General features: G+C 37.2%; 1 protein-coding gene across 2 annotated transcripts in view; it reads left to right on the plus strand.

Annotated features, from left to right (window-relative positions):
* LOC115622869 (regulating synaptic membrane exocytosis protein 2) overlaps window positions 1-23,692 on the plus strand; it is an 85,686-nt gene extending 61,994 nt beyond the window's left edge. The window contains exons 12-16 of one of the 2 annotated variants that reach the window (XM_030516956.1): window positions 7,222-7,403; window positions 7,720-8,456; window positions 19,508-20,265; window positions 21,299-21,460; window positions 21,972-23,692. In XM_030516956.1, the coding sequence (XP_030372816.1) occupies window positions 7,222-7,403; window positions 7,720-8,456; window positions 19,508-20,265; window positions 21,299-21,460; window positions 21,972-22,163 (2,031 nt within the window). In that variant the 3' untranslated portion in view covers window positions 22,164-23,692. Of the gene's footprint in view, window positions 1-7,221; window positions 7,404-7,719; window positions 8,457-8,888; window positions 9,349-19,507; window positions 20,266-21,298; window positions 21,461-21,971 lie in introns of those variants that run through there. The other variant, XR_003995361.1, reaches the window with a different exon arrangement.
* Window positions 23,693-25,506: the final 1,814 nt, after the last annotated feature.

Raw genomic sequence — 25,506 nt, forward strand, 5'->3', positions numbered from 1 at the left:
TATACGATTAAATACGATTTCATTGATTATTCTTGATTTCCATGATTCGCATTATGCCCACAAACTATTTACTTTCACGTACTACTAACCATAAACGATGACTCAATGTGTTTTTGCTATTTTGTCATAATCACAAATGTATTTATTTTTCGGTGTTGGTAGAACTTAGTGATTACAAACTAATTATATCGTATATACAACATAATACTTACATATTAGTAGAGTATACATACCACATATATACATACGCGTATATACTTGTACGTATAAATGTTCAAGCAAGCGTTTCTAACATTATGAAAAATAACAAAAAATAACAGAAAATAACAACTACTTACTAGTCAGAGAGAGAGAGGCGCTAAAATATACATAATTCTGCTCAAGACACATAAACAGAATAATGCGTTATTTAGTTACATGTCTGTTTTGTGTTAACTAGTTTAACTTTTCCCTGGGTAATCAAATTATCCAGAAACACAGTAAGAACAAAGCACCAAACAATACAGTTGTAAGGTAACAGTTTTAAGCCGCATTGCTTGACAATTTGGCTGTTTTAAATTACTTAGTAGGCGTTACTGCATAACAGTGAAATAGTATCTTACGAATATACTTACACTACTTGTATATTCAACATCACTATTCAATAATAATAATAGCGTAACAATAACCAGAATTTGTAAGTACGGTGCAGCAAACTACTTGCTTAGTGGCAGTGGCACGAAGCCAGTCACCACAGAGAGAAACGAATTTTAAATTCTAATCGATGCGCTCCGGCGCATCTACGAAGCGATACAATAAACCAAAAATACTTAGTACTACATGCCTAGAGTGGATCGAACCAGCGTAATCCAATAAACGAGATAAGCTGCGGGTGCATTTTACTTGACAGCCACGCTACATACACACATAGTATATAAATATATATACAAGTACATGTACACATGCAGACATTATATATGTACTCTACATATACTATATATACCTATATATATGTGTGTATGTATGTATATAATAGTTATTGCTTACTCCTACACAAGCGTTTAACAGATAATCAGTAAAAACCAAATACTTGTATATGTGTATGTTATTAGTGCATATACTATTAGCGAACAGAGTTTAAAAATGTGTGTGTTTTAAATGTTATTATATTTATAATATAGTGAGCACAACAAAAAGTATTTATAATAGTATTACATTAATTGATTAATAGAATGTTGTTGCAATGTTTAAAGCTGACCAAAGCTAACCCCGAAAACAGAAACTGAAACCAAAACCAAAACCAAAACCAAAAACCATAATCAAATCCAAAACCGAGACCTACTCGTAATTTCTTGATGTGCATTCACAAATGCAAGTACAAAACAAAACATGTACGTTATCCTAGATCCATACATATATTTACATATATATTTATATGTATATATCAGTTATATTTATAATCACCCACATACATACTACATAGTACGTTATATTGTATTTGTGTATATGTGTGTTATTGTTAGTGATGTGTTTTTAAATGTTTAAACATTGAGAGTTTTAGTTTTGTGAAAGCGCAAAAATATATTTCTAAAGTGTAGTGGAGCCCACCTATGAATGAAACAATAACGAAGTGCTAAAACAAAGAGAATCATTTTTGAATAAACCAAAAAACCAAAAGCAAAACCAAACTGATCTTACTCGTACTAACCATAGCTATCGTACTTAGCACTTAGCTGTGTAACTCCTGTCAGATGGGTGATAACATTTGTCTTTGATTTCGTATTAACACTTTTTATATACATACTAGTTTATACATGTATAGCGTTGTACCCTCAATTTTCTATCTACACCCTCTTGAAAAGGAAAAGTTGCGATGCAACCAATACTGCAATAATAATAATAATAATAATACTAATTACACTATAAAAAATGGAATTAAAAATAATTGCAGAGAACCATGATAACTGATGACTGTAACATTTGTAGAGCAAGTTGTTGCAAAGTTTTTTAATGAAAAGAAAAACGCTACTAAATGCAAAAAGGCCATTGTTCGTATTTGAATCTGAATCTGTATCTGAAAATAAATTTGATTGTGAAACTGAGTGTGTGAATATGTAGTTGAAAACGACTTCGGCAAAGGCTTGTAATTAAATGTAAGTGAAGTCAGAAGTCAGATGCGTTATATATATACACTCTTATATCTACGCGTATATATGTAGTATATACATTTACAATTTCTGCGCTATATAAATACTTATACATAGCTCTATATACACTGAAAGCTTAGCTATTAGTCCAATTGTAAAACGAAAAGAAACAAATTAAAATGGCATTAATGAGTATACCACTGTATTAAGTTTAAAAGTCTATCTATCAGCAAAAAACAAAACAAAAACCTGAAAATAAAGTCTCTCTATTTGATTGCAAAAAACAAAAAAAATAAAATAAAATTGAGTGGCCTACTTAGCTTAATCATTCCGTACAGCAGCCAGCCAGCCAAGGCCGTAGCCAAGTCGACAGCAAATCCAGCTAATCCCGTTCTCTATCTGTTTCTCATTTACGCACCAGCACCTGATGACACCGAGCAAACGGTAATTGAACAAAGCAACTCTATTCCACATTTAATGTAATTAAACCATCCTATCTACATATGTACTCGTATATGTGCCTACATACCCAAATACAAATACAACTATCAACTGTACAGTCTTAGCACAATTACGCCCGCTAGCAAATTTCCCAAAACCAAAAACCAAAACCAAAACCAAACCAAACCAAACCGAGCCAAACCTTACCTAATCAGTGTAATATAGCAAGGTTCTATAAGTTATACTATATTGTAATGCAAGAAACAACAAACATGTAATGTAAAATACGCTCCCCATTTTGATTTCGTTTGGTAATATTTAGTTCCTTTTCTTCACTATTTCTATTCTATGAAGTAATATGATAAGCTTTATGCTTAGTGTGTGTTTAATGTTTTGTTGTGCGTATACTCTATACCCAGGGAATATATGATGTACATATACCATCCTATTATGCTTAATTCAGATGTTGTTATGAATCGATATTTGCAAAATGTTAATTCTTCGAAAACAACTTTTAAGGTTTTTATAAATGTTCCAAAAAGTTATATTTGTCGAGTCCGTATGTAAATTGTGAACTTGGGCCAAACCACTTGTAGAACCATAATTGGGATATTGTTGTTATTTTAAAATTAGTTTAATCAAATCAACCAATAAAAAAAAATTTAAGCTATTTTTATGTGTATTAATTGCACTGTTTCTCTAACAGACTTTAACTAGATTTAATTTGAAACGTGAATAGAGGTTCCAAAGAACAACAACAAGCAATCCAAGAAATTGTTTTATGAAGAAAGTAGTAAATTATTTAAGTAATTTAGTGGGAATATTAATTCAACTGAGTGCAGGGTATTGAAACAGTTGGGCTCGCCCGACTTAAGCATTCTAACTTATTTTCTTAACTTGTTTGTATTATTTTTCGCTATTTTATTATTTGTCAGATACAAATCCTCAAACTAGTATTGCATTTTACACCTTTTTGTAACTCTCTGTCTGGTCGCATAAACAAAATCAATAACCCTGTACTATACTACTTACACTAACTTGTATAATACCTTTTAATGCTTCTTGTTCCAACCTAACTCATTTTTCTTGACAAAAACATATTTGAATATACAAACTATATTTAAGTAATATTCCATAGGATCTGATATACATACTCGTATTTTTGTAAATGACAGCTCGTTACACTTTACACATCTCTTGTCCACAATGTTTCTTAATGGAAATTGTATGTAGAATGGTAATTCATGATTCAACAAAAATAGAACCTGTTAGTAAACATTGGGCAGGCATAGATGAAATAATTCAGTACAGAAATACACAACACAAACAATTTGAAATGCAAAGCCATTAGTTATGATTTAATTAATTAACTTGTCATTTTTGTTTATTGTGTTTTGTATTTTATTTAAAGTTTATTTTATGAATTTTGGTACTCTAATGCATTTTGCTTGATTTAAATATTCCTCATGCTAAGCCTACAAATTTATTTACTAGCATTTAGTGGATCTTTAACTAACTAACTAAAATCGAAAAGCAACTTGCAACTAAAACACTGATATTTATCAATAATATTTACAAACCAAAAACTATGCTAATTGTATATGAAGTAAATTTTCATTTAATACAACAAATGTAACCCCAGCTGGCACGAGTTATGGCTATTAGCAAATATTTGTAACTGCAACGAAATGCAAAGCAACAAAAATGAGAAAAACAAATCGAATCACCAAGCCTCCCAGACCCACAGAGAGAAACCCTCGACAAAAATTCGTTTAATTTTTGAACGAGACGAAAACAAAACCAATGATATGTTACTAAATTATAAAAGAAACATGACAAGTTGAAAGCTGATTTATGATTGATGATTAATTGATTGACTTATAAAATATGCTACTTTTTATCCGAATCGTTGATTGATTTATTATGTGTGTACATAATTAGTTTTTCTGACATATATATGCATTTGACTTTTGACATAATGAATTGAATTTTACTGCGACATTGTGCGATGCGTAAATTTCTCTCTCATACTCGTACTCTGTATGTAGCTTGTTAAAAACGATCCAGACCGTAGGACTGGAATGCTGTTATGGTAAACACATTGAAGTACTACTAATAATCAATGATAGCGCCCGGATGATAGACTCTCAAATATATTTATTTATTTATATGTAGCTGAAACCGTTCTTGTTAATATTTAATATCATATCACTAGCTGGTGTTGTATGCCTGCGTTCATGTTGCGTATACGCAGCTTAGCACGTTATAAGATGTTCCTAAGCCACACCACCATCACACGTTATGTAAATACTTATATGTAACACGCAACTAATCTCGTCTCTTATGTACATATTACATAAATGTAAGTGTATGTTAGTATGTGTTGTACTTGTGTGTGAATACCGCACCATTTTGCCGTCATTTCCATTCAAAGTTTATTATTCATACGCACCGTAGCCGCAAAACTTTCTTTTGACAATTTTCGTTACTTACGCACAAACAACATCCACGCTCATCCAAAACCACGAAAAATAAAAAACCACGAGCGAAGGGTTTACATTGCTTTACTTTATACTATACAGAAACTTATCCGCCAGCGGTTGTTGAAAAACTTTTCTGAGGCGGGCATCAAATGCGCGAATTCATCACTCACAGACACACTCATATACACCCACATATACACAGATATAGAGAGACAGGTGTCAGGTTGGCGTTACGCCAATGGCAGTTACTTTGTCGAATTGCCAACAGTAGACTTTTGCTTTTGTCTTACACTCGCATAGGCCCGCGCGCGCTCGTTCTTTGGCAACAGGTGCTGTCGCCCTTAATTGGCAGTTGGCAGTTGGCAGCTGGCAGCCATCAAATATTTAAAGTAAAAGTAGGAAGCAAAAGTCTTAACAACTTGAGCGACTCTTCAGAGAGACAATTTAAAGGTTTCAACAATTTCGATTTGATACTATATTCTGAAAAGCTCGATATGAGCACCTGTACTGCTTCAATCTGATGTGCAACAGTTTGACTGACACTGCCAACATCTGTCGGTTAATGAGCATATATGTACTATATCTGTGTGTATCTGTATATTGGCCTGTACATGTACAATTTCCGTTGGCATATGCTATTGCAAAATGGCGGCTTCCGATGCACACAGACAGCAGGACAGCCAAAAAGTCGTTCTGTGGCAGGTTGTTATTATTATCGTTGTTGTTGCGCCATGAGAATATATATGTAGTATGTGCATGCCACATGCTATGAATATGTTATGAATCTGCGCTGTTTTCGCCACACACGTACAATAAACGCAATACTACTCATAGTTTCCAGCCAGTCGCAACTACACTGACTCTCATCTGCAGCCATGGCTTCCGTTCCAAAACACAAAACACTAGACTGCGCCCCCAGCGACGCTGCTATGATAGCCACAATAGATTACATACTATATAAGATTACAGTAGACATTGCTAAAAGAAACTCCAAAGGTCGTAACTTTTGCTAGAACTAAATTCATTATTATTATCAGTAGTTTGTTGAATATAGCTCAGACTCTTTGTATAAAAGGTATTTAACTAAAACTTGATGAAAGGAATAAATAAAACAAGCTAAGCATACATTTAAGTTTGAGCTTATCTCTGCGTTAATTTCTCTTAAATAATCATTCTCAAAATATTTTGGTTTTCACAAGAAAATGGGTTCACTTTTCTTAGCCAAAATATTTCGAACATTTGAGCAATTGCTTTAGCACCTCAAATGAGATTTGAGCACAAATCATGCGATAAATAAATTGAAAAGCTTTTAATTATTGTTGATTACTAAATGGCAGAACTTGAAGTATGGAACTGTTTGTAGAGATAAAAGTAAACACCCATGAGAGAAAGTATCGGGCAAAGGAAAATTGAATTTTGGGTATTTAATAACACTATTTAGTCAAGTTTTTTGTTCTTTCGTTCGTTTATTCTTATATGCAACAAATATTTGGTCGGAGTTTCATTTCAGCAATATCCACTGTACTCCTTTGTGTGCGGGTAAAATATTTTATGAGCCCCTGCGAGTGTAGGCATTGCCAGTATTTATGTATCTGCACATCTTCATGCTCGATTATTTAAGCAGCACATATGTGTTTGTGTATAGCAGTGTATATGTACATAGGTATAGGTAGAATATAGTAGTACTTGTACATACGTAATGCATTGTGCGTTGTTTTCAATGCGACTACTGGGGGGTATGAAATGCATTTTGTTTTCATGCTCGTATTCCTTTATCATTGGTCTTTTTCTTGTTTAATTACTTTTATTTTTGCTTTTAATTGCCTTTATATTTGTTGTTGAGTAAACATTTATTTACGTACACAGCTACAATATATACCCACATACACACACACACACACCCACTCACATACTCACACACACACAAAATACCCAGAGCATTGCATACAATGAAAGATAAATGAATAAGAACCGCCGATCAATTAAATTCCTGTATATAGTCGAGATATTTGATTGGCGCGCGAGTGTCACATTTGAATGGCTATAGGCTGAACTGTAGAAAAGTATTAATAGTACATGCTGTTGTACATATGCAGTACGAAGAGCAATTGCTACGCCCAACATCTGCAGAACTCTCAGTGTGAAAGTACTAATATAGTTTTCACCTACAGGAGCAAATCGCACGCGAGAAAATGGTCACCGGGCGAGTGCAGATACAGGTCTGGTATCATGCCGAACGCCAGGAACTTGTGGTTTCACTTATGGCTGCCGATGACCTGGCGCTGCGAGATGAAGCGTACGGCCACGGTAACATGCCCGAGGCATATGCCAAAGTTCGGATTCTGCCCAAGTGGTAAGTCGCATAAGGAACTATTGTGAAATCCATATTTATTTCATTAAATACAAGGGGGGGCTCTCATCCACCCACAATCGACTAAATTATATTACAGATAATTTAAGAGATACTTTTTCAGATTTATAGCTATAAATACCTCAATGAATTAAAATGACTTTTTAAAATGATTGATTTGCGTACATTTAAAATGTTTAGGTATTTTGTAAATGATTTTAGTATCTTTAAGACCTCATTTATCGGTACGATTTAAATGCAAAAAGAGCTCCAGTTTTCGTTAACAATTGAATATTATTTATATTTCGGTGCATTACAGTGGTGATGGGACCGTGCAACAAACCGAGGTCAGCCGACCCACACAGAATCCTATTTGGAATGCCACACTAACTTTTTCGCATGTCAAGGCCGACAGCTTGATGGATCGCTATATCGATATACAGCTGTGGGATCTGGTGCCGCACACCGAATCCATTTTCTTGGGCGAATGCAACATCGAGTTGCAGCAGGCTTTTCTCGACGATCAAGCCATTTGGTGTCGGCTGGAGGATCCAAAAGGCCTGCGGGGCATCAGCATCAGTAAATCGCCCAGTGTGTCCCCACGTGGTTCCATTGCAGCGGGTGCCGGGGCGCCTTGTGGGGATGTGACTCGCTTGCTACGACGCGACTATAATATGCAGCGCTCCATCTCGGATGATGTTGACTCCATTGGCGATGGTGCCTCACTGCTGCATCCGGATACTGCTTGGATAGCCGGCTCGCGGCGAGGCTCATCACAATCGGAGACCATGGAGGTGGAGGTCTATCAGCTTGGCAAGGACTTCTCGCGCTCATTGCCGGGCTCGCGTCGTTCAAGTTTTCAGGATGCCGAAAAGAATCGGCTGGAGGAGGATGCCATAGCCACGCCGCCCACATCGTATCTTGTGGGCCGGCGTCGCTCGTCGGTGGCACGACGCGATCCGGATGAGATCTTGAAATCCTTGAAGGCTGTGCGCGGCGAGTTGGGACGCACCATGAGCCTGGGCACGGAACAGCACAAGCGCATGGGCTCGCGACGTAAGTACTAGAACTGATTGGGGCATATATTTTTGATTGGGTTTCACAGCTTGGGAAGGGAATGCTGCCTGGATGTAACTATCTCTTATGATTTCGCAATACTCTGCAACTAAATCTAATACTTTGAATGCTAACTAGCAAGTGCTACTATCCCTCATTCTCTATATCTCTCTATCTCTGCCTTCCTAAGTCTCTTTCTGTATAAATAAGGAGAAAACAGGAAGGAGCCCTGATAAATTCATAAGTCTTCCTTTTCACTATCTGCCAATCTCTCTTTCTCTCTTTTTTTTTTACCAAATTGCACACTTTAATCCATTGCCTTGTATATGTAACTTCCTCTAAATGGCAACTCTCTCAACCCTATGCATTGGCTCTATTTATATATCTGTCTTTCTATTTTCTTTTGCTCTCCCATCTCTCTTGTACTATTAGCTACAATATCGGTGTCGCATTATCAAAGCTTTGACACTCCATACACTCCAAACTGGACAACAAACAAGAAATAAATTTCAATTTATTAAATCACAGTACATTTTGTAAAGCAAAACGGTTGCGATAAATAAAGCACTAACAAACCTTAACAATAATTACAACCGCATCCACTATAACTACTACTAAAACGATTGATTAAATGTTAAAGCACCCGCCAGTCACCTTTGCTTAAATGAGAAGCTCAACTCCAACCCACTTTGCACAGCTCAAAAAACAATAACCAACCATAGCAAAACAATGTAAATTATACAGATCTACTTACCCTTCACAATTGCAAATTGAGCTCACAAGCCAACAAATACAAATATGTACTTAAAGCAATATTTGAAATAAAATTGCAAAGAATTATTGCATAATCGAACATACAAGTACAATAGAATTTTACACACAATCCTCACTGGTAAGAATGCAAGAAAAAATAATTTTGCGTTTCAGTTTATGTTCATTTTGGGTTTCTTTTTCGTCTGCCTGAAGAATGCATTTTATTTGCTTTGCTGGTTTAGAGATTAGGCTGCGCCTAACACACATTTTAGCTGCATGTTTCTCAATTAATAGACACTTTAACACTCGCACAGGACACTCTGCCAGAAACTGCTCTACCATCTCTGAGTAAGCCGAATATATTAATCACGCTCTAATGCATCGGCCATAAGCCAAGCCAGCCATGGAGGCTTCTCCCAGAAGCCAGGCTAAGCCCCAGTGCCCAAAACAGAAGACAACTTCTTACGCACGGCCCAGCATTGACTGAGCTTATTACCAGCTTATTAAAGCTATTCGCCCAAGTCAAAAAGAAAAACGCTGTTTTAAATGCAAAACACACCCACACGAGGGTAGTCCTAAAAAAACAATTTTATAATATATTTTTATAGAGTCGTATTCGATTTAAACAATTGAAAGTCATAATTTTTATAATTTTATTATTTTTTATTTTTCGATATGGTTCAATTTTAGCTCAATAAAAAAATGTATGTCTCCCCGATATTTATTTGAAAGCCTGGTGTTTTAACAATAAATATGTTTTAGGGTTCAATTGTGATTAAAACAATGCAGAGAGATTAAAACAGTTGAGAATTCTAAACGAATATTACAATCAAGCATGAAACAACATAGTTATTGTTCCATCTATTTCCAAGTTGGCATTTTAATTTCTTTCCTTCTTGCTTTTTTATAACAACAAATGTTTGATAACTCCAATTTATTTTTCCATTGCTAGAGGAGTTTTGAGAAAAAATGATTGCTATAATTTGATAAATATCAACATAACTTTGCAGCGTGTGTGGAAAAAGTTTGTAATATTTTTATGTTTTGCAAATACTTTTTGAGCCATCCTCGTTGCTTGGTCAAGTCATTTGGTCAAGTTTGAAAACAGGGAAACCGAGTCTGCCGATGTGATTCGTGAAGACAGAACTCGAACGTTAATGAATTGATGTTGGCCAAAGCATCAATAAATGAGTGAACAAATTTTATTTTTAACCAGAGGCGAATCCGTAGTTTTCTTAGTTCGCATAGGACCCGCCACTATTCACTTCGGAAGACAATCACAGAAATTATTTTCATACTCATCCCAACAACTCACAACACGATATTTAATTGTCTTGACTCTTCACTCATTCCAATTGTAAAGTTATTCATTTTTCATTCATTTGAGTTATGGACTGACATAACTGTCAACGTTATGTACCAACACGAAGACTATGCCTTTTTCTATAAACTTATTTGCACCCTTGACTATAACATTTTGTCCAAGGTTTAAGTCTAAGTATATACAATGTACTTAGGGCAGCTGTTGGCATCTGTTCTAGGTCACCAGCTTTAGTTTCCACAAAAAAAAAAAAAAAAAAAAGGCAAAGCTCTACCTCCACTTTGAGACCGGTTAAATTTTAAACTATTACCGACTTCTATAGTAGAACCAAAACCAGTTGCAACAATGAGGCCTGGTTGCAAAGAAAAAGATTTTGTAAAGCTCTTGCGAATATCTCTATAATTTGTATTTATCTCTAAATGTTCATAGTTAATGAATATGATGTAAAGGTGCTCTTGGAAGCTCTTTATGTCGGCTAAAATAAAAGTGCTGTTCTGTATTCCCATGTTATTGAAAGTTGCCGACGAAGAAAGAATTTATCAGTTTCTCCATGCTATTGAGAGTTGCCGAAGGAGTTACCCAAACTTGAAGCTTCATTTTTCTAAATCATTATTTTGGAGTACCTCTGAGACTACCCTCGATTACACACACATACGCGTATGCAAACGTGCCACGCCCTATTAGCGTGACAAGTTTTACCTGCCAGAGGAGCAGCTGGCTGCCAGTTATGAGCGCATAAACCCTTCAACGCCATTCAAGGCGAATGACAGCAAAGTAGCTCAACCTTGAAATTAACTTTAGAAGTGCCGCACAGCGCTGGGAGCTGGGAAATTCGACAACTCCCAAACAAGCGAAAAAGAATGAAAACAAGCAAGAAAAACAAAGCGAATTTTCATGAGCCACAAACAAGCCGTTAAATATGGAAATATGTGCAGCGTATTTTGGCAACTTTGCCACTGAAAAATGTTCCAGCTTGCACGCACATTTCCCCAAATCCCCCACCACCAATACACGCATATGTACAGATATATAGAGTGCTACAAGCTGAAGCTTATCGGGTAGAGGTTGACGTGCAAGCTGCACGACTCACATTGCGTCTGGCAGAATAAATCAACAGCTTTATTTGGTGCGCCGGCAGAGACGTCGACGTTGGCAGAGACGTCGACAGCAATGGCCGTTATCATTGCGCTTGTTCAGCAAGTTTTACTTTTGGTGCTTTGTGCGCTTTCTTTGACGGCTTTCAATATGTTTTGCCTTAGCTGTATGCTTCGTTTTGCAGTTATTATTAAGCCGCTTAGCAATTTCTTTTGCCTTTCCCCCTTCGTTCCCATGCCTGCCTCTTGTTGCCGGCTTCGAGCTCTATTTTCGTTCGACTCTCTCTGTATCCTGTCTGTCTGTCTGTCCGTCTGTCTGTCTGTCTAGTGTGTGCCCAAGCACAACTTTGTGCTCGTTTTATTTTTTTACGCACGTCATATCCGACCCTCGTCCCTTTTGTGGCGCTCCTACGCACACACACACACCTACGCGTGTGCAAAATATTACACATCCACACATATACACATATGTCGCCTGCCAAGTTTATTTGACATTTATTTTATTTGCTTGCCTCAACTTTTGCTGCTGCCGAATACGTATACTTGTATAAGTATATCTGAACTTTTGTCATAATCCTTTGCCTCATCGTCAAGCCCTTAACATTTTCATTACGCGCTGCTGCTGCTGCTGCTACTGCTGCTGTTGCTGTTGCTGTCGTTGCCATCACAAGTTCAATCGGTTGGATGATTGATTGACTGATTGGCCCGTTGAAAAAGTTTTAATGAAGCATGCCTGCCAAATAATTACGCACATTACGTATACGCCCCGTAGTGACGCATATTTTGTTGCGTGCTCGTTACAAGGGCAGTAGACACGAAAAAGCCATGCATACTGCAGACATAGGCATTTAAGTTATTTAGCCTGCATCTAATTCAAAATATAAATAGCATCACGAACATACCTCCTATATAGACCACAAATATATTGTACGTCATAAGACAGTGCGAGCAAATGAAGGCGCCAATCAATGTGCTGGCCACAATAACAGCCAATCGGGCGAACATGAATCCCAGGCAGACGGCTTTACCCCTGCAAGAAAATGCAATGATTAGTATAGAAACGATATAACGGACAATGACGTATTTTCATATACAATTTTACTCTTTTCTTTGATAAATTCAATTTCAGTTTTTTACGTTAATAAACAAAATCAAATCAACCAAACCAAAAAACAAAAGTCGAAATCGTAATTTTGTAAAAATATTAATATTAATTACATTATTAATATTATTAAAATATCAATTCCGAAATTAATTAATAATGTGACCATATAAAAGTGTCCATAGTCTGCTCAATAGTTTCTGTAACATTGATTCTTTCGTTAATACTTTCGTCTTAAATTTTATGAAAAACTAAATTATTATAAATTATATTATATAGTCATCATTTTTTTCCATTATTTGAGCCCTTATCTCCCCGATAACTAACTACAGATGACATCAAATTAAAATTTGGAGATATCAAAGTAGTATATTATAAAATAAAAATTAAACAATATATTTATTCTTTACATTTTTATATTTATTTGCTTCACCTCAAGCTGGCTACTTAAATAGAGCATAAAATTCGCAAAAAGAACGGCATATTAGTTTTCAGGTTCCCAGAGAAAGAGAACAATGCCAATGTTTATACACATGTAGATAGAATTGAAATTAAGCTATCGCTTAAGTGTGCTTGCGGGTATCGACAACCGATTAATATAACTTAAAACCTCTCGGATAAATCTTTATTCTGTTAAGTGTTTATATTTGTGCATTTACAAATTGCAGAGATTTCTCCATTTAATAAAATCTAAATTATTATTATAAATAAATTATATCTGCGATTATCAGACTGTTAGGTAGTCGATTATTTTCGAGTTTCGTTAAGTTGTTGATAAATTATCGATACATAAATAATATCCATATTTTTCAATCTGTATACGCTGTTATCAGTGCGGTATTTTAAATTCTTGTAGCTTATAAAAAAATATACCATGGTCCATGTGACTTCAATTCAATATAATAAATAAATCGTTATTAGAAAATAGTTCGATTTCATAAAACATTAAAAAACTGCTACTTTCACGATAACTTTGGGGAATTCAAAATATGATGTCGTGCTTTATATGCGAAGAATACCTACCAACCAGCTTAAAGTAAGAGAATGACAACCTACACTCTACAAAATTAATTATATCAAGAACGAGTGTGCATTGCTTAGTCGTACAACCCGTAGATCCTCTCACCTTAAATGGGTGGGCACAATATCGCAGAGGACCGATGCACAGATGCCTATCGAACTTGCACATACCGCTATAAATGCAGAAAAAGCAATAAGTATGGTTAGTTTGGTGTGGAAGAAGTTTAAAGAGAAGCCGGTCAGGGTCGCCGTCAGTAAACAGATGAAGATAACGCGACGACGAGGTATGCAAATCAGTAGCACGGATATGAAGATGAAGCCCAGTAGAATGCAGAATCCCATAATTATGCCGTCCATGTAGTTGACAACGTGTGAGGAGCTATTTGCACACTTGTGCAGACTTATTTCGTCTTCTGCATTCTCCTGCAACATTTCGCAGATCGTCAATTCGCTGTCGGACATTCTCTGCCGCAGTTGCATGAACCAGACCAGAAGGCCGTTGCCGCTATGCATTTATCAAGTTAGGCAAGCCATGAATGGATATGTGCTGTAATACTCACACGAAAAAAAATCCAGACAGCAGGAACGTGACTAGAACAAAGTACTTGACATAGGGACGCTTAAAAAGAGGCACCGTATCATGCCACATTCGGACGACTAGGCACTTTTTTTCGTTCTGACCTGATTGGTCTGTTGCAAGTTTATTTTCGTGAATGCGGCTCACATCAAGACTCTGCAGGTCTTCTCCACGGTTTGTTTTGCTTAGACGATTGAGCGTATCGTAGGCCTGCTCATGATTTCCTTTGGAGAGCAAAAATTTGGCCGATTCTGGGAGCAATAGAATAGCAATAAAGGCGACAAATGCTGGCGTCGTATTAATGACTATAACAAGGCGCCACATTTGTAGATCAAAAGTACCGATGCTGCACAATATGCGGTCCATAGGACTCAGAAAATACGCCATACCTGCTTAAGTAATTAAACATAAATAACTGACTGACATCGCCTTCAACTGATGAACTTACTTGGCACGTAAATGGATCCCAATGCTATAAAATAACTCATAAAGTTGACCATCCGCGGTCGTGACTTCCTAGGCGTGAACTCCGACAAGTAGGATATGTTGATCATGGATGCACCGGTTATGCTGCAAAGGATAACAGATGATTACGAACTAGTGGCAACAACAGATACCTACAACAAGCCGGTCACGAATCGCATCAAAAGAAACAAATAGAAGTTGGGCATGGCGGCCGACGTATTCGAAAAAACAGCGGTGCCAACAACCGAATATAACATCATCTTGCGTCTTCCTATAACGTCGGCCTTATAGCCAGAAAAGTGAGAGCAGAGTATCATCCCCAAGAAGGCAGCGCTCGTTAGTTGTGAGCGCTGCGTGTCGGTCATCTCAAATTCTGTGGCAATGGGCACCAACAAAATATTGATCCCGATAATCTCATTGCTCACGGTTATGCAAATTATGCCGCAGACAATCAGCATGAAGAACTGTATTCGACCAAATCCTATTCAAGGACCTACGCTATAAGAACTGGCATGTTATGGCATGAAATCGCATTTACCAATCAAATCCAAGACCTCCTCAATATCCACAGAGCCCATAGCGGCAGTGTACTCAATTTGATTTGTTTATTGACACATTTCACAAATTGAGTGTGTGCGGAGGAAAAAATATAAAAAACTGTCAGCCAAGTATTAAAACGTGGATAGTTAGCCACCTTAGGCCCCTTTTAAAAATATAACCAACAGCCCTTAAGAGCTCACCGTCTCCATATTTTCACTCAAAAAGCATTGTTACATCATACTAGAAAATATTACTACTTTCTAGTTGTTATACTCCTACGTTCCCTTGCCACATCTAGCTCTTTCAAACAAAAATGTTGTGGGATCTACAAAATTGAGACTACCTGTGAGGACTAATGTGAGGACTTATATGCAAGGAAATTATATCTTTAACGCTGTTAAATTCAGGTCCTCCATGGGCAACAATTAGATATCACAAAACTAACATTGATTTTTGTATTTTGAATACAAATTTTGACCACGAATGAATTCTCAAAAACATAAAATCAAATGGCACTGTTGAATCCCAATCAAATAATCAAAGAAAGCAGACGGCGCTTTTAAGCTTTTTTTCTGACATGAACATGTAAAATAGTTGACTGATTGGAAAACATTTATTAATTATTTCTCTATTAAGCTACCAATACATATTTTCATAAATTTTTCGCTCAGAATCGCTAGAAATTATATGTATTTCGTTATGGATAGCTTTACTGAATTTATCAGACAGGCAGCATACAGGCCAAGAATACAGAAACTACAAGGTGGGCAGTAAAGCTTAGTAGAAGCTTAGTTCAGTAAGCCAACAACTTACCACCGCAACAGAATACAAATATATTAATAGTAAGAGTACAGGAAACCACAAGCAAGAATCCCACAATATAACTGCCTAGGATTCCACCCAAGCGAGCAAGGGCGCGACTCAGAGAAAGTGCCTTGCCCCTATAAAAGAAAATTATAAGAAAATTCTATGATTATATATACAGTCCTGTGTCGGAGTATTGGATATTCTAGGCTCGTACCGAAGCTGTGTGGGCATGCAGTCCACCAGCACCGAGGTGACCTGAGCAAGCATTACGCCCGGCAACATAAGTGTCGCTGTGAAGCACACAGCGATGGCCATGTTGTTCCGCAATATATTCAGCAGCAGGCAACAGAGTGTGGCGGCCAATAGGTATACACAGATCAAGTGCTTCCGCGACACAAAGTAAAGAAGTAAAGTAGTGAATGCGTATCCAGCTATGTAGCTGACCCCGAACAGGATGGGATCCTGATAGTTTTTCATGTGATCATCGCATGGCAGAACTGTGACCACCTCAGTACCATTATTTATATCTTTAATCACGATATGAGCCCGGAGACCCTTGGCATTCTCCAGTACATCGCATAGCGTTTGGCCGTCCGAGTTCTCCTGATTGCGCAATAGTGGGAACCACAGCCCAAGACCAATAGAGCTTAGATATGCAAAAATTAATTAATTAATTAACTAAGAAAAGGGCGCTACGGCTCCATGACGTACGTGAAAAACATTCCGAACATGAGCACTGAACAGATGCAAAAATCGTGCAAGTACGGGGGCTTCACAACACGGACACTGTCGTCCCAAATGAGACGGAAAAAGTTCGTTTTGGTGATAACTGTGGTGCGCTGGGTCTCCTTGAGCTCCGTAACACCTAAATCGGCCAGATCTTTTCGGCGGTTCCGCCGACACAACCAACTCATTACAGCATAGGCTTCCTGATTTCGCTTCACGGATATCAAGTAAGAGGGGCTCTCGGGCAGAAACTGAATGAACACCAGGCCACACAGTCCGGGTAATATGTAGATCAGTGTAAGAAGGCGCCATGGACGCAAGCTATAAGCATCGGTCAGTTGTAATGACCAATCGATTTGTAAAAAGTACTTCGCCGCCACAGCACAGTAAATGGTTGAGAAGCCAATATTGTAGCCAAGCAGATTCGCCATGGTCGGTCGCCAGGAGGGTGCACAGAACTCCATAAAGTAGGCAGTGGTAATAGTGGCTGGTCCCGCTAAGCTGCAACATGATGAAAGACGGCCAAATTAGAAAAAACTCAATCATAGTACATAGTACAAGTATATGTTTACTGACAACAAACCGCTTGTCAAACGACAAACGGCCATCAGGTAAATGTTTGGCATCAGGGAAGATATCATCGAACAGATACAGGTGCCAAGCATGGTGATGCGCATGATCCGCCTTCGACCACTTATGTCCGTCTGGTAGCCCATGTAGAAGGCGGATATTGACATGCCAGTCAGTCCAGCGCTAGTTAGTAGGGACTTTTGCCACGGCTCCGTTTCGAGATCGCATTGCGACACCACGACTATGATGGACATCCCCATTGTGTCATTCACGCTGGCCAACACATACAGGCTGCAGCATATCAACAGGTATATGTGTGCCGTTCCGAATCCTGTGAATAGGCAATTGAATGGCAATGAGGGAATGCATAGGTACCGATCTACCTATGGTCTGCAGCACCTCATCCACATCCATTTTCAAAAGGCAACTCCTTTACATTTGCAAATCTCAGGGACACCTTTTACAAAGCCGTCTAGTCGTTTTTTGAGCACATAAAGTATTCGACCGTGGAGCATGAAAATTCGTTTAGTATCTAGCACTAGTACGCTAATGATGTGATACTTTTAATGCATTAAAGCGGAATCTTTAACATGAGATAGGACAACATAATCTTTTGGGATGAGAAATACTTTTCTCGTTTAGTCCGTTCCCCAAGCATTTGCATATAAATAGAGGTCTGCATGGCTGCAGTCGTTAAATCATTTACTTAATCATTTCAACCACTTTCTTAAACATTTACAAATCAAACTAATAAAAGAATGAGTAGAATAACCAGAGAGCGTGCAGATGTAATCCCCTCTCCCTCATATATCATTGTGTTACTCTGAACTCTCTGCCCACTAGAAAAAAAGCATTCACTCATTCAGATTTAGACTATATGAGAAGATCATTTATATTATTCACATTTCATGCGAATGCCTCTTACCTCTTAGATGGAGCACAAGCAGATACTGCGGATATTGCTTTGAATTTTCACATACTATATATTCACTAGATATTCCAATGGTCGGATAGAAGCTTTTAATATCTCGTAATTATTATTTGTTGTAAGTATGTACATATGTGAGGGCTTAGGGGGCAGACAATCTATGACAAGGGACGATCTATACCAAGAACCAAGAACAAAGAACAAGTTACAAATAAGTGAAAAGCATTGCAATATGATGCTTGATATTATTGCTTATTTGTCTATTGCTTGTTTCTTATTTTAACGGCTGTTACATAATTAATACCAGACTTGCTTTGTTGATCTCGTTTATTTCTTAGTAGATGTTGCAGCTTAACAATTTGCGCCCCAGACATTCAAAGATTATAATAGAATTTGCATCAATTAGCCAGGAAATTGGTCGATAAAGATTAGTTTTTGCCAGTAACACCTACAGATCCTTAGTTTCTTTTAGCCCCGATTATAGAAAATTCTTTGAATTCGACGATATCTTTATAACTTGAATTTCATGAACAATTTGAAATTTTTTAATAGCAACTATTAGCAGTAAGCAAGCTCTCAATCACCCCAAAAAGCAGTCTCATAGCAGGGCCTAGATGTCCCGTTCAGAATCCTAGCATCATACAAGTATATCAAATGCTTTTGAGATCATAAACTAAGCTAAATTTTTTCACAAAATTCATAAAACCATTCGAAACAGGCTTTTATAAAAATAGACTGGAAACAGGTAACTTGAGCATTTCTTCGGATATTTAAAATATAATTTGAATATTTTTATGGTCCTTCATAAAACTACAAGATGATGAAATCAGTTATTAAAGTTCGTTTTTATTGATGATTGATTTTGCTTACTCTGTAACGAAATCTTGTTCGAGATTTATAATGATTTTAAAGTGATTTTTATTTATGTATAAATAAAATAAAATAAAATAATAATCTCAATTGTATTGTGCATGCTTCCATTTGGTGTTGTTATTTTTTCCTCGTAGTTTTTAATGCTCTACTCAGTGAATATCTTAGATTATGATGTAGGCATTAAGTGAACACTTTGAGTTGAACTTTGTTCAGTTGAGTTGACAGCAAGTCCAGCAGTATCTTCTTCTGCTAACCGTTCTGCCGTTTCTTCCCAGGTACCAGTCGCGTCGGCCTGCCCAGTGGTCCAAACAGCCGCAAGAGCTCCATTCTCGATCTGTCACAGCAACAACAACAGCTTCAGCAACTACAAATGTTGCAGCTACAGCAACAGCAGCATCTGCCAATGGGCGTTGGCAACACAGAGACCAGTCCGCCATCCGATGATGAAGATCGACGCTATCGACCACGCTGGAAGGGATCCGGCACCCAGTTGCCACCTCAAAGCGCCAAACAGGCACTGTCGCGTCTTAAGCAAGCTGCATCCTTTTCGAACGTGGCTCAAGAAAAGCCGAGCCAGCTGCTGGGTGTCGGCATAGGCGACAGTCCCAAGCAGACATTGCGCAAGAGCAGCATGTGCAACCTGAGGAGCAGCGGCCAGGATCTTTCCGCCTCTCAGCTGCAGCAGCGCAAGAGCAGCATGTTCCAGCTAAACACTACAACGCAAGAGGCGCATCAGCCTTTCCAGCGCAAGGGTAGCGTCTATCAACGGTCCAGCACCTCGGCCAACGCAGACCGAGATAACGAGAGTCCGACCCCAACGCTGGCGCAGCGCAAGCAGAGCATGGCCAAAGGTATGGCTGGCAGTCTAACCGGCAGCTATGGCAATGTTTCGGCCCTCACCGGTAGTGAGTCGAGCTATGGCCTAAAGCTGGGCCCCTCACAAATACATCCAAAGGGCTATCGTCTGACCACAGCACGTCATGGGGAACTGAAGATGGGTTTCATCAAAATCAAGGGCAACGTGGAGGTGGAGGTTAGTATACAATAATGCACCCATTAAGGGTTAAAGCCATCTTCAAAGAGATTTTGTTCAAATAACAGAAGTAGAAGCTCTCAAAGGTTATTAATTTGTCGTAGTGAATAAACTTCTTAAGCAAAATGCTTGGAAGAATGCACTCTTAGCACTGAAATAAATTTGATGTGGTGTTTAAATAAATTGTGGCACAGAAATAATAATTCTTAAAAAAACATTCCAATAATCCCACAAAAAATATATCATATAAATATATAGGTATTTAAGTCATTAGAGGAATCCCAGTTTTAACAAAATTTAAAAACACATTTTTAACAGAACTCCATCTTTTTAAATGAAATACATTTTAGCCCCTCGTTTGGAAATTGAGGTCATTCACTTTTTATTTGTTTCTTCCCAATCGGAAATTATTGTTAATTTAGTTTTTAGTTTCTTACTTTTTAAACGTATAAACACTTATACATATGTAGTAACTAAATATGTACAATTTTTCGATAAATGCTTTCCATTGTGGTTTTACTAAAAACCCAAGAAATTGGTTCTTACTCAGACTACTTGTAGTTTCTGCAGTAAACCTGCCTGAAAATCCATTCATTTACTCCAGCAATTTATGGACACTCGTTCTTAGTTAAATCAACCAATTATTTACCAGATTATAACATTTAACAAATAATTTGTGCTCAAAATAGTCAAGCGATATTTTCTTCGTGTATGTCAAGTATGTCTAGCAATTATCCAAGTGGTGTGTGTGTTGGCCAGAATTAAGCATTTCATTAACGACTACAGCGTGTAAAATGAAAGAGATGAAATCGAGCTCGTTATATATTTATTGAGACACTTTCGAAAACATGTTCTCAATTCGCTTTGACATCTCATTTCAAAGGAATCGCAAGGAGAAGAGAAGAGGGGCAGGAGTAGGATTTGGCTTGCGCCCTTGACCTTGTCACCTTGTCACAGAGACAAGCTAAGGGACATGTCTGGTCATTTACATTGACAAATTCTTGTTTGTTTATTGTTGTTTATTTATGTATAGTTGATTTGTGCACGCAACATTGTGGCGGCCGAATGTGAGACGCCACCGGACACATATGTCAAGTGCTACATTAAGGATGGCGATCGTCTGCGGCACAAGAAGAAGACACGCGTTGTGCGGCATTCAGCCGAGCCGTTTTACAAGCAGACCATCAAGTACCAGGTAAGCTAGTCGGCCATAAAGCGTGAATGCTTTTGTTTGTCATTTTGTCGCTTGTCGCTAATGGTAATGGCGCCAATGATGGCGACTATGATGATGATAATGTGATGTGATGTGTGTTTGAGGGCCTCACGGGCCAGCCAGAAAGCCAGCGCGGGAAAGCCGGTCGTTATTGCTGCCCTCTTCTGCTGCATTGTAATACGATTAATAGTCGGTCTGGGCGTGGCCTGCTGCCGTCAGGGACCTCATCGGCGTCGTCATTGTCGTCAGAGTGGCGTATTTTATTACGCCAGCAATTTGTTGCTCGCGACTGGCTGGGCCTTTGCCCAGCCTTTAATTTATTGAAAATATGGCATGGCGCGCATGTGAAAATGTTGACGGCATCGTCTAGCCGTTGCATGTTGCCTAATTAGCGGCATTGGCATACGACCTTTCGTCCGTTATTTGGGACTGCTGAGCTGTGTTTATTTTGGACCTCGCTCAGACAGCATCATCTAATTACAATCAATTTTAGAGCGCTGATGTCTTTGGGCGGAACATCGTCATCATGGTGTGGCAGCGTTGCGTGGGCTTCGAGCACAACCAAGGACTGGGCGGCACCGAAATCAATCTGGACAAGGTGAACATCGGGCAGCACATCAGCGGCTGGTATCCACTGTTTCCCATGCACAGCTATGGCGGCTCCGACTCCGATAACTCTCCTTGACCGAACACGCACACTTCGGATCGGGCGAGTGGGGCGGACGCAACACAAACACCAACACCAATAACAATAAACATGAAAAGCATAACACCAATACTAAAACTTATGTTATTCAAACTAAAAGCTCAATTTGTTAGCATCTAAGCATAACGAAAAAACAAAACACTGATTGTATTTGTTGTTAATTAATCAAGCTAGTCCAGACAAACTACCTATATATATATATACACACGTATATACATACATTCTATATATACTCGTACCCACTAATACTTGTATAGAGAGGTATTTATGTTTTGTAATCGTAAACAGAGCTTGGCAAAGGGGGCAATGAAGCTGTTTTAATCCAAAGACCTTGCATATTATATAGCATATACATACATAAATATATACAAACATACATACATACGTATATAAATTTACCAAGGAAGCTACAATAATACCAATTATATTTTTGCTTGTTGTGTTTGTGAAAGTTTATGGCATGTTGTTGTTTGTATGATAAATGAAGGACTTGTACAAAAACCAAAAAGCGCAACAAAACAATAAAGTGCAGAAATTATAGCAACGAAATTGCAAATCAAGGAAAAGCAGGACTTGGCAGGAATGAAATAGAAAAATACTTGTAAAACGAAATTAACCAAAAAGCCGGAGGAACCTCAACTACGAGTAGAGCAGCGACCAGGCCAACAAAGGTGTTAACTGCGACGGCAATTGTAACGGCAACGCAAACTTTCCTCACTTCTAAAAACGAAGCTAAATTAATCTTCAGATATATATGTATACTATATGTACTATAAAACAAAATAAGAAACCAAAAGCACAAAACTTTGTTGATGTGACAATCTTCATGCACTATGAAAGGCGAAAACGATGGCGAGTTGAGCGAGTTTTTCCGTGGGTATTACGTATGTGTGTGTTTGTTTGGGAGTGTCAGTATGTGCGTCTCTGAAGCGTGATTAAGACGAATTTACTATATTCCTGTACTACATTTAAGCGAGGCATAGCGTATTAGTTTGTCTGTCTTAGCAGGCTCGCACATCTGGTATTGAATGCACCCCACATATCAGCAACAGGGCACTTTTTTTTTTAAATAGATATTAATTTTATTTTTTTGAATCACAACAACATCTGCTGCCAGAGCATGAAGAGAGATTACATTTGCGGCTATAACATCCTCTGGAATTGTTCTATTTAGCTAAATAGGCTCTACAACAATTCGATTTCAAAATTTCCAAAATTGCAGAATGATGAAATTGTAAATTGAAAAATTTACAAAATTTAATTTGTGTTAAACTCAATTGATTATTGAACTTAGTTGGGGGATCACTTGTTTTAAAGTCAGGCGCATACGCCCCTAGCTTTCAACTCGTTTTTACGTTCAACTTATTATTTAAATTTTAATTTTTTCAAAAACCGCCATATCAATAAAAAGGAAACTATGTTTTTCAAACTGTCCACAAAACAGTGACATAGTATTTATATAAAAAAACGAGTTATTATTAAAATAAAAATAATTTCCATTGCACTATAAAAACAAATCAATTATTATTAAAATGTTGTATATAAAGTATATTTATTATTTCTAAAAAAAGATTTTGTGAAATGTTACATCATTAAATTTAAATTTAATTAATTTTGAATTTTGGTTTTATGCAAATTTTTACTTCTTTTCACATGCATTATATACAATTCATTGATTTAATAGCACAATAGTTCGTTTTATTTTAAAAACAGGACATACTTACAACATTAAAAAAAGTGTTTTTAATAAATTAATAACTCATTGGGATGCAAAATTCCGTATTGCTGATGCAGAAAGTGTTTGCATAGCCAGATATCGAGGCTGGTAAGGCAAATGAATTTACTATACATACTTGTAGTTATTTTGTTAGCCGATACTCCAAATGAATATACCCACTCTCTTCCCACTTCCGCTGGCCCTGGACTTTTCGGGCCTCAATAAACTTACTGTTGCAGTTTCAAAAAAATTATCAGGACAATCTCTGTAATGAAATTAAAAAGTGAATTAAACTTATACACATGTACGAGCGTCTAAACATTTGTGCTTGTACTTGTACTTTAGCATTCAAGTAATTGACTTGTAGTTTCAAACATTTTGTTAGAAAAGGGAAGCGAGCTAATGTAACCAACTAGCTTACTAACTATACTACTATATGTACACACACACACACACACACACACACAAGAACACATTAATTTATAGCATATGATAAAACTTAGCTAAAATATTTGCAACTAACGGAAGTTGCAACTTTTTAACAACATCTGACTAGCAGCTAACACTCTAAAGAAATTGCTGTGACTACACGACTCTTAAAAATAATGATGCCAGCACAACTTTTGCGTTCGTTGAGGCATTTATTAAATAACCTTCCAAGAAGTCTTCACACACACACACACACAGTCTTAGGAGGCCTGCACGGGGTTTCCTCGGATTTGACTTTGGCAAAATCTAGTTTCTTGAACAGATATATTGTATATCAAGCACTATATATATTGTACCATGTACCTATAATGTTAATTGTATTGTGCGAACTTAGTTGTCTTTATGTAAGGCGTACTCGTAAGCTAAACTGCATATTGTACTTGTCAAGGTAGTCAGGGTAAATCACACTTACCGCAGCAGATACTATTTATTCGCTATTTACTATTTACTTATTACTATATACTAACTGTACTTTCCACACTTTGGCTGTTGACTTACCATGTTAGCTTAGGAAACGTAGTTGGCGAACAAAAACGAAAACAAAAAACTAAAACAAAAATGGTTGTGCTCCGTAAAAAACTATTGTTCTCATTGTTATTTAAAAAGAAACTCTCTTTTCGGCAAGAGCTGTTACCTTCGACTCTTAAACTTAAGTACGAATTACAAAACTGTTGCTATAGCTACTATACATTTATTAATCCTAAGGCCTATTTGATCTTTTCTACTGAACTCTGTCTATACACTTACTATACTTGTACTATTATGCTAAACGACATTTACTATAATTGTAATTACGAATAGTAGCTGGGAGAATGTAAAAACAACACCATATCAGAGTAAAACCAAGAGGTTCTCTTTTTGGGGCAAGGACTAGCAATTATAATAGATGATGTGCTTTAAAAGTACAGAAAATGTAGCAAAGCTTATATTTGTTAAATACTTACTATTAATTATGTATCGCAAACTTACACATATACACGTACATATATAACGATGTGAACATATAAAATATATAATTATATATACATATATACAAAAGAGCATACATATATGTATGTATTATATATACCATGAAAATTACGTGTAGCAAAAACAAAGAAAATCCACACCAAAATA

The sequence above is a fragment of the Scaptodrosophila lebanonensis genome, unplaced genomic scaffold, assembly GCF_003285725.1.
Source record: "Scaptodrosophila lebanonensis strain 11010-0011.00,11010-0021.00 unplaced genomic scaffold, SlebRS2 tig00000043-arrow-pilon, whole genome shotgun sequence".
NCBI lineage: Eukaryota > Metazoa > Arthropoda > Insecta > Diptera > Drosophilidae > Scaptodrosophila > Scaptodrosophila lebanonensis.